Source organism: Clupea harengus, chromosome 19, assembly GCF_900700415.2.
Source record: "Clupea harengus chromosome 19, Ch_v2.0.2, whole genome shotgun sequence".
Lineage (NCBI taxonomy): Eukaryota > Metazoa > Chordata > Actinopteri > Clupeiformes > Clupeidae > Clupea > Clupea harengus.
Window position 1 is genome coordinate 9,825,004 of NC_045170.1, and position 9,867 is coordinate 9,834,870.

Below are 9,867 nucleotides of genomic sequence, written 5' to 3' on the forward strand. Positions count from 1 at the left end.
CAGGCACTGTGTTCTTATGTAATAAATGAATGAAAGATATTAGAACAATACACTGATATTAGAACAATAGGCTGCTCATGTAAGTATTGTCTTGCCAGCCCCAATGCTAAATCTTACCTCTAAGCCTTGAAACAACACAACGGGTACATTGTGTTAATGACTCCGTAGGTGTAAAGAAGGTACAAAGCAGCTGAGGATGCTTTATAAAATAAGGCTAAAAGGTCTTGAAGCTATACCAAGCACTGCTTTGTCTGCACATCACCCACTAATGTCATGTAGACGTACATCAGGACATCTGCCTGCCTGCCTGCCTGCCTACCGAGTGAAGGGGAATATATTACAGGCCACTGCTGCATTTGATGCTGTCAGGAGAGAGATGTGTGTGCTCATTTTCACCCACAGAGTTGTGAGCGGTGCAGAACTGATGAGTTGTTGTTGTTGTTGATGTTGTTGTTGTTGCCCTGCCACCATCCTACCCCACGACTCCCATCGAGTCTGCTTGAAATGCAGCTGATCTAGAGGGTCGGAGGGGGTGGATTGGGTGGGGGGGGCTGATGGAGGTTTAATTAGTTTCAGTGCGCGCCTCTGCCTGCTTAACTCCTGTGACCTGCGTGTCTTTGGCTTTGCCGCTGTTTACCGCGATGAGATTTTAGCGTTTAGTCAAATATTGAGTCTTTCATTCCCGAGCAAACAGTGTGCACAGATGCATTCCCACACACACACACATAGACACACACACATAAATGCAAGGTTATGCGCACACACATATGCACATGAAGACCCACAGGCATGCACAGCAACACAGGCACACTCATCTGTGTGTGCATAGATCACATACAAACACAGCACACACATTATCATTCATACCCACTCTGCCTCTCAGCTTAAGTTCGTCAGTGCTGTTATCTATTCCTGGGTGGTATTCCAGTCTCGAGCCTGTGCGGTGCTGCCACCTGCTGGTAGCAAATTTAATTCAGGCAGCTCAGTCCAAATATTACTTCAACAGAACAGGACTCGTGTCAAGTCAAGGTGCCTTTAACATGGATAAGACACAAGAGTAAATTCCTACTCCTGTTAATACAGTTGAAAGAACAAATTGCAAACATTTACCTAATAAGTATCTCAGTAGGATGCATCTTGGGGACTCTTATTTTCCATTTTCTCAATGGCCATCATTCTTGGCTTTTTTTAACTTAACCAGTGAAACAGAGGTGTTCAGTAACATCAAGGTCACAGATTTATAGATATGTTTGGAAGTAGCCCAGATAATAATCAGTGTGGCTTCTCTGTACTGAAGGAGGCCTTAGGTAAAGCCTCCGGCTACACTTAAGCCACATACATTCACAGTATAATTTAGAAGTATACGTTTAAAGCATAAAGTCACCTTACACATCAGTTGTAGTGTACTTAAATTCACTCTGCCCTTCTGTCTCTGTTTGTCTCTGTGTAGTTCAGTCTGATCTGCTGTAAAGCCTCAATTTTCATCCGAGGATCGCTCAAGTCTTATTTGATTTTTTTTCCTTTCATCAGGCCCATCTGTGCACAGACTCAATGGGATGGCCCACGCTCAGGTGACCTACCCGGGCAATCTCACACACAGAGGTGAGTGGACCTCTGGAGCTCAGACACACACACACACACACACACACACACACACACACACACACACACAGAGACACACACACACACCTACCTCAAAGAGTAAGCACAGAAAGCACAGGCCATCTTTCCAGCCATGACCCAGTGAAAAACTATAACTTTTTGTATGGAAAAAGAAATGGAGCGATTTATACGAAACGTGTTTTGATGTCGAGGGATGCCTCGGCATGCTCTCAGCGCGTTTCTTTATTGGCGCGCCAAGCCTTCGGTCACAGTCACCATCAGGGCATAAAGGGGCACGTTGACTGTGCCAAGGCCTGTGCCTTTTCGGGGGGTTTTATATGCTTCAGCCTCTGTAGTTAAGTGAACCGAGGAAGCCATGTGAGGAGTCAGTTTGGGGCTCCCAGTTGAAGAGTGCTGTATAGTGAGTCACCACTACCACTTGGGTGGGGACAAATGCTCACTATATTTTTCTGAAAGCTCTGTATCTCTGCAGTATATTTCTGCATTATGGGACTTAATAATGCCATTAGCATTAGCAGCAGTGACGCAATAATGTGTGGCTCAGAAAACTTTAAATGAGTTAGTTATTGAGCAGCCATCTTGAAATTTGTCAGCCATAATGGAAACCATCGGTCATCATGATATTTGACACACATATACACACACAGTGGTAGTGACGACCCTATTTGGGGGGGCCCTTGGTTCATACACTACTGTGTCTAGGAGTATGTGAAAAGACTAATCTTTATACAAGATTTAGGGACTGCTATACTGCATGTTTTGTAAATATGGTGAAAATTATATGTTAAAACATAATCTTAGGGTAACGTATTTCTATCAGCACCATCAAAGGAATTGTAGCGATATCTGAGGCCCATGGAGGATATGTTGTAAAAAGCCTCGTCTGTTGAGCCTTTAAAATTTGCAAGGTTGAATGTTGAGTTTTTTGGCTCGTCATTTCCCCCCTTCTAGATTTGTATTACTTTGTTTTCGCCCCGACACTGTGCTACGAGCTCAACTTTCCCCGGTCTCCACGGATACGTATCAGGTTCCTCATAAGGAGGCTGTTTGAAATGGTAAGTGAGATCTCTGGATGATAAGTTCCGCTTCACACATATGCAGCCCCAGAAAATTTCTATTATTTGCCTGATGTCTTTTTTGGAAAGGAATGTTTTTTGATTTTGATGAACTCGTTTAACATTTGGTTCCTTTCACAGCTTTTCTTCATGCAGTTGCTGGTGGGACTGATACAGCAGGTATGGCGATCCTATTCGCCGCCGTCCTTCAACTGGTCAATTTTGCCAATCATTTCTCCCTAATGGTTGCTAATTTGCACCTTGCCTGCTTCATCGTGTGTATTACTCTACACTGCATTCCAGTAAGATAAGCAAAACTGAAATCTGGGGTTTCAATTTGTATTGACTTGTATTGTCCTTTGCAGTGGATGGTCCCTACCGTTCAGAACTCCATGAAGCCATTTCAGGTTTGCATTGGTTACTTGTCATTTGCTTGCTGGTTAAAATCAGGTAACAGTATTAAAGTTGATGTAATGGATAGATATTTGTCTGTAATGGATAGATATTTGTCTGTAATGGATGCTGATCAGTTTCTTTGTTTTGCATTTGCTAATTTGAAGGTAAAATGTTCAGCTTCAACCTTCATGGCTTTTTCCTTCTCCCGCACAGGACATGGACTTCTCCAGGATGGTGGAGCGTCTGCTGAAGCTTGCAGTGAGTCTCGGGATGGGAACAGATGAATGTGATGAAGCATAGAGCAAAACGTGTTGCGTTGTGTAGTGTGGTATCCTTCATTCCTCTCCTCTCCTCACTCCACCTTGCGTTCTTGTCCTCCCATCATCCTCCTCCTCCTCCTCCTCCTCTGCTCTGCTCTCCTCTACTCTCCTCTGTGTACCCCGACAGGTCCCCAATCATTTCATCTGGCTCATCTTTTTCTATTGGTTTTTCCACTCCTCCACGAACTTTGTAGCTGAGCTGATGCGGTTTGGCGACCGGGAGTTTTACCGGGACTGGTGGTAAGTACCTGTTTGGGGGATTGTCTTTTGTGTTTATTAAAGCAGCAGTATGTCATTGTTTGACCCTGACATATCAGCCTAAAACACATTTTGATGTTACACGATGTAGGATCTGTAGGTGTGACAGACACTTGTGTAAGTCTAGCTAGCACCAATGGTTATGCTGTTTCCTGTTGATATGGGCCTGTATAGAGCTGTTGGTTGTGGCTGTTGATGAGTCCCGATGGGTATAACGAAAGATGAAGGATTCATCTTCATGTAATGACTTTGTGATGCTTATTCTGTGTGTGTGTGTGTGCGCGTCTGTGTGCGCGTGTGTCTTTGTTGTCGACTTTCTTCTGATTCCGTGGCCTAGCCGGGTACCGAGAATGATTGATGGCTCAGTGGCGTGAGTCGTTCCGAGACGCTTGTTCAAAGTTTGTTGTTGCATTTCCGGAAAGCCAGCACGCACCGTCATTCCGACATCACAAACTTTCTACTCTGTCTCTTTCAGATAGATAGAAAGAGACATTTCCTAGATTGGCTTGGCGTGGGAGTCGGGAGGATGGGGGGTGGGGGTGGAGAGAAGAAACTTTTTTTTCTTTTTTTTTTTCTATGAAGCTCGTCCAACGTTGTGTCTTTATTTTCCAGAAGGGCTCTCTTTGGGGGATTAACTGAGTGCTAAATTCAGCTCTTGTCTGGTCTGGCGTTTTTCACAGAGACTGTCCAGAGGAAGTCATTTAGCAGCCACTGGCTTAAGCACTGCTGTCGTCGGCCTGCACAGGGGCTGATAAGAGCTGTATGGAATAAAAATGGCCGTCATCGGGAGGGAAATGTGAATTGGGATGCATTGGAATTTATTTTTTTAATATCTGCTGGCTACTTTTGGAAGTGTGTATGTGTGTGAATTTGTATTTGTGTGTGTGTGTGTGTGTGTGTGTGTGTGTGTGTATATGTTAATTTGTATTTGTGTGAATTTGTATTTGTGTGTGTGTGTGTGTACACTGTATGTGCATTCACTTGTATTCATGTTTTTCTTGCAGGAACTCCGAATCTGTCACATATTTCTGGTCTAATTGGAACATTCCAGTACATAAGTGGTGTCTCCGGTGAGCACATCCTCTGGATCGTCACATTACCATGTGAAAAATGATTAGTGTTTGGACACATACTGTTGGCAGCTTAAGGACTTGCACAGATACCCTTTACACAGCACAAGACAATGCATGAACAGATATCGCCAATTAGTATCAAGTGCAGAAACGAACCAAGGCCTCAGTTTGTAAAGCAAAAGCCAGGTCTCCTCCCTAGCCTGTTAAAAGACCATGTTGTGGACGTAATGTCCTCTCACCCTTCCTGTCAGATTAATTACTACTGTGGGTGTTTGTTGTTTCCTCCACAGCCACTTTTACAAGCCCATGCTGCGCAGAGGTGTGAACAAGCTGCTCGCCCAGACCGCCGTATTCCTGGTGTCCGCCTTCTTTCACGAGGTTTGTGGGCGCTCCAGTAAAGCAGTCACAGTCGGACACACACACACACACACACACACACACACACACACACACACACACACACACACACACACACACACACACACACACACACACACTGGCGTACATAAGCACGTGCAGATGCAAAGGGCCACAACCATACGTGCTGCATAGGTGTGTACACCCACAGAGAAAACAGATAGAGAAATAGACTCCAGCAAACATCCACACATTATATTATTTATATAAGACGTTTATCTTGGCTATTTACCTATCCACAAATACACGAATGCTTTTACACACAGGGAAATGCACAATGTTCTTGCATACGTCTCTGGCTAATGTGATGGAGCAGCCAGCTTTAACTGTCCTCTCTCTCTCTCTCTCTCTCTCTCCCTCTCTGTGCAGTATTTGGTGAGCGTGCCTCTGAAGATGTTCCGTCTGTGGGCATTTATGGGCATGATGGCGCAGGTCTGACTCCTCTCTCTTTCTCCCCAGACACTTTAGAGTACCACCCTCAATCATTTTTAAGATGATGTAGCAGATCGAAGCCATTGCTATTTGATTCTTTTGTTTTATTTTTAAACACTGCCTCACCCATCTAGTTTATGTCATAACTAATCTAACTCCCTCCCACCCCTTCTGTTTTTTTTTTGTTTCAGGTTCCGCTGGCCTGGTTTGTGGGACGGTACCTGAGGGGTAACTACGGCAACGCTTGTGTCTGGATCTCACTCATCATTGGCCAGCCCATCGCTGTGCTCATGTACGTCCACGACTACTATGTGCTGCACTCCCAAGGGGAACCCTACAAAATGGCTGGACAGAATTGATGAAGCAACACAGTCGTTCCCTCCGTTTAGGAAAATACAGAATGTATATGAACAGTATATTTTTAAAGGGAAATCTTTTCCAGAGGAAACCGCCTCAGCCCGGAAAGGATTGTAAGAAATTAATATTGTATTCCAGTTGAAGAATCTTCCCCATCCGAGACCAATTCTCTGCCATTGCACTGGGCGGAGCTAGTTGTGCTGGAATAATGTGCAATCGTCCTGACACCACCACTGCCCAACCAAAGCACGAGAACATTTTTTTAATGCCTTTTCATACTTGAAACTCCAGCACTATAATGATCAATGCAAATGTGTTCTCATATACAGAATGTACCTGCCTACTACTGGTATTCGTATGAGTGGTCGCTGTTGCCTATTGCAATGCTTCATATGCTGAAAACTTTATTTCTCCTCTTGTAATGATTGTTTCTAGTATACCAGTGGCGTTTTGTGTGTATTTAATCATATGTATTTATTTTTCTATAATTAGTGTGATCAGTTTGATTTCTGAAATATGATTGTGTTCGCTCTTTGCACTTTATCAATATGCATGCGCGTAGTTTGCAAAGCTGTGGTGGTGTTCCTTTTAAAAGGAACATGGCGCAATAAGACTTTTAATTTCAATTGTGAATTATTTTATTCGCACAGTGAAAGCAGTGTTATTCAGCAATGGTGACTGAACAATGAGATGAAATGTGATTTTTTATTTTTTTTTTGGTTGTTGACCTTTGTTGTCATGATGTCAAGTTGAAATGCTTCAGTGTTTTTGGTAGAGAGGTTTTTCCTTTGAGTCAAATTCTGTCTGCACGCATCTTAGGGTTGTGTTGCATTTTAAACAAACCTGTTGCCAATTCTTACTTGTGCCTGTAAGCTATCTATACCATCAGTATATGAGAAATTCATTCTGGTATCCATTTCCACAGTTCAAACAAAGCACATTATTCTTATTGTTTTTACATTGATGTTTAAACAAAAATATTTAGCTTATTGAAAGAGCTTTCTTGTTTTCAATGGAAAGGGAAAATACCCATAATTACTTAGGGCTTAACTTCATTAAGATGCAGTTAATTTGTTCATCTGATTTTATTCCTGAGCATTGCTTTTATTTGGCTTTCTATTATGTGAAAGCAGATCTTGTCAAACGTTTTGTAATTTGTTCTAGACCTGATGTCAGTCAAATGCAAAGACGTGTATTAGCAACCCCTAACCATTCAGACAGCCAAAAACACCATCCTGAAAATCAAAAAGCTGCAAGCAAGTGTATCTTGTGAGTCTGGGTTTTGTCCTCTTGTGTTTTACCTGTTCTGGAGAGGGTTTTGTAAGTACAATGCAATGCAATGCAGTACTCAGGTGCATTTCTGTGCTCTGAGACCTTGGCAGCTGCGTCACCAGTGAAATAAAATCCTGCCCATGGAACCGCCTCAGCTCTCTCTCTCTCTCTCTCTGGTGTTTGTGTGTGGGTGTGGAAAAAAAAAAGTGTTTGGTGCTTCTGTGTGGGAATAATACCAAGAGCATGAGCCCTCGTTCATACGGTGCCTATAAAATGATTTTATTTGTGCAGAGAGCAAGGCATAAAGAAAAAGGGCAAGACAAATCACATGGTTCCAAAATAATATCAAATAAAGTAAAAATGAAAACAAAATGCACTACAAATTCCAGCTGTGCGTTGGGAGACAGAACCCCAGTACAGTGAACATCTGGAATGGAGGACGGGGATCGGCTGCTCTACTGCTGCAATGGAAAAGAAAAGTTGATGTCGTCATTCAATTTGGTCTTTGTAATCCATATCATACTGAAAAGAGCTCTGCTGTAAATATGTGACGGTACATTTATCCAACCTTACTAGTTCAAAGAAAGACTAACGGCAGACAGAGGCATATAACTCCGTAAAAACTTTGGTTTGTTGAATTTAATTGACCGTTTTTCAGTCTGTACTTTATTATCTATTCCCAGGAACAGTGGGAAACTAATGAGCAAATTTTCACCGACAGTTAACAGTACGTTTTTGTACTTGATCACATAACTAATGATCTGATCCAGCTAAGCTTACCTTTGCTTTGTTCTGTACAGGTAAGTAAAGTTTAAATTCGGCTGGGAGTTCATCCTCGGAGTACAGCCTGTCAGAGAAGTACACTCTTCTGATGCGGCAGTTGGCATGAATCTGCACGGCAAAGAGACTCATGAGTAAAGCACTGCCTTCAAGTCCATCAAAATACATCCTGACATTGTCATCCTGACATTGTCTTGATCTATTAATAACTTAAACATTTGGGATGAGGCAGCTGAACATGGGCTGCAGACTCAACCAAGAACACATTTAATGGAGGACCTCCACCAAACAAAATGCCTTCATGTCAGTGTTTCAAATTTCACAAAAATTGAACAACAAAAACCAAACATCACATCAAAGTCATAAATGTTATACATGTTTCTCACCTGTACACGAAGCGTCTCTATGTAATTAGTGCCATATGCCCTTCTGGTGAAGTCTGAGAGGTTAAACTGAATCTGGTTCCAGCCGTCGTCCAGTCGCATGGGCATAGTGCAGATGAAAGGCTTTACTCGAGTGGTACTTTGGTAGTTACTCGCCCGAAATCTTCGTCTCACATTTTTGTCATCTAAGACCTTGGCCATGAGAAATGGAGCATAATGGTTATTAACAGGAACTAAGAACATGCTAATTTATGGCTGTTTCCAAGGCCAATTATGGTATGTGTGCTTAAAGTGTAAACCTACCTGAACTTCAAAGGTGAAGTATTTTTTCAGGTTCTTGATGATCATAACCAAAAAGGGAAGCTTGATGCCAAGTGTCTTTTTGGGATCCGCTGGACATGTTATATAAGTTGTGCTATAGAAATAAATAAAAGGGTTTCAACATTGCTTAAAGGAACAGTGTCAAACACGTTTCAAGGAGCAGTCGGGGGAAAATTACGTATATGAGAAATTGAGCCACAATACCTGACGTTGGTTCCTTCAACTTCAAGAACTAAAGACTGAATGTCATTGTCTGTTATTCTTTTAATGTGACCGTTCCTCACCTGTTAAAATGTATCAGAAACAGTAATTAAGCTATGCGTTAAGCAGTAACTTTGGCTGACCGACATGCTTCAACACCGACGATTTAAAGCAACTGCACTGCTATAGCTACATCATCGTCATGGTAGCTCAAACATCCATTGGTTAGTTAAGCTTAAAGCTAGCTATTGGTATCCAGTTTTCCAGCTAGCTAATTGAGACAACAGTAGATGACACATTAGGGATGCATGACGTCCCAATCATAATAGCTTAGTCCAAGCTAAAGTTAATTCTGAGAACAGCAAACACCTGGACAGCAAACAAACAAGACACCACAGTAGCTTTGTGTTACTTGACTGACGTAAAATAGCAAGCTACATTCTCCTAAGTATTTACCAGCTACCGTTAAGTTTTCTACCAAGTGCCTACATGGCTCGCCCATCACTATAGACAGTATAAAAAACAGCCAAACACCCGTCAAATGAATCAGAAGCTGCTAACGTTAACTGTTAAATTAGCTTGCAAATTTAACTGAAAATGGACGATTCTTACCTTCTTGTCCCATATTTGCAGAGGTTTGCTTCCAATACTATACAAAATCGATAAGAACCCACTCTGGAAAGTATTTTTAAACATATTCCTAGCTTCTTACCATCAAGCCAAAACGCATTTAAGTTCCTAGCTACCTTGTGTTGTGTTTTGACGCGAGTTAATAAGCTCCGTGTAGCAGCAGCAACAGATGAAGAAAAAAGGTTCCGGTTATACAGCTATGTTCAAAATGTGCCAGCTAAAACTGGACAAAAATAACGCGCGCGCCAATTTCCACGAAGTTTATATGATTGAAATCTATTTTACGTATGCCCTGTTCTCTTTATGTAAATATATGAAAACCTAGTTGCATGAAACAGTACAAATATAT

The 9,867-nt window shown here is 42.2% G+C and overlaps 2 protein-coding genes across 2 annotated transcripts in view; one reads left to right on the forward strand and one right to left on the reverse strand.

Annotated features, from left to right (window-relative positions):
• dgat1a (diacylglycerol O-acyltransferase 1a) overlaps positions 1-7,346 on the forward strand; it is a 14,670-nt gene extending 7,324 nt beyond the window's left edge. Inside the window, exons 8-17 of the mRNA XM_012832914.3 lie at positions 1,531-1,602; positions 2,575-2,678; positions 2,820-2,858; positions 3,044-3,085; positions 3,288-3,332; positions 3,522-3,634; positions 4,657-4,722; positions 5,016-5,103; positions 5,512-5,574; positions 5,766-7,346. Of these exons, the coding sequence (XP_012688368.1) occupies positions 1,531-1,602; positions 2,575-2,678; positions 2,820-2,858; positions 3,044-3,085; positions 3,288-3,332; positions 3,522-3,634; positions 4,657-4,722; positions 5,016-5,103; positions 5,512-5,574; positions 5,766-5,933 (800 nt within the window). The 3' untranslated portion in view covers positions 5,934-7,346. The remainder of the gene's footprint in view (positions 1-1,530; positions 1,603-2,574; positions 2,679-2,819; positions 2,859-3,043; positions 3,086-3,287; positions 3,333-3,521; positions 3,635-4,656; positions 4,723-5,015; positions 5,104-5,511; positions 5,575-5,765) is intronic.
• Positions 7,347-7,461: 115 nt separating this feature from the next.
• cfap20 (cilia and flagella associated protein 20) lies at positions 7,462-9,720 on the reverse strand. Its single transcript, XM_012832915.2, has 6 exons — positions 9,501-9,720; positions 8,892-8,971; positions 8,670-8,781; positions 8,370-8,558; positions 7,984-8,094; positions 7,462-7,664 (listed from the first exon to the last, which is right to left on the reverse strand). The coding sequence occupies exons 1-6, from the start codon at positions 9,582-9,584 to the stop codon at positions 7,659-7,661; spliced, it is 582 nt and encodes a 193-aa protein (XP_012688369.1). The 5' UTR covers positions 9,585-9,720; the 3' UTR covers positions 7,462-7,658.
• Positions 9,721-9,867: the final 147 nt, after the last annotated feature.

What these genes read in the sequence shown, in the direction of transcription:
- cfap20 (XM_012832915.2), bottom strand. Translation starts at nt 9,584, where the DNA reads ATGTTTAAAAATACTTTCCAGAGTGGGTTCTTATCGATTTTGTATAGT. An exon ending in ACTTCACCTTTGAAGTTCAG is followed by an intron (nt 8,559 to 8,669) that starts GTAGGTTTACAC and finishes CTCATGGCCAAG; the next exon opens with GTCTTAGATGACAAAAATGT. An exon ending in TAGAGACGCTTCGTGTACAG is followed by an intron (nt 8,095 to 8,369) that starts GTGAGAAACATG and finishes TTTGCCGTGCAG; the next exon opens with ATTCATGCCAACTGCCGCAT.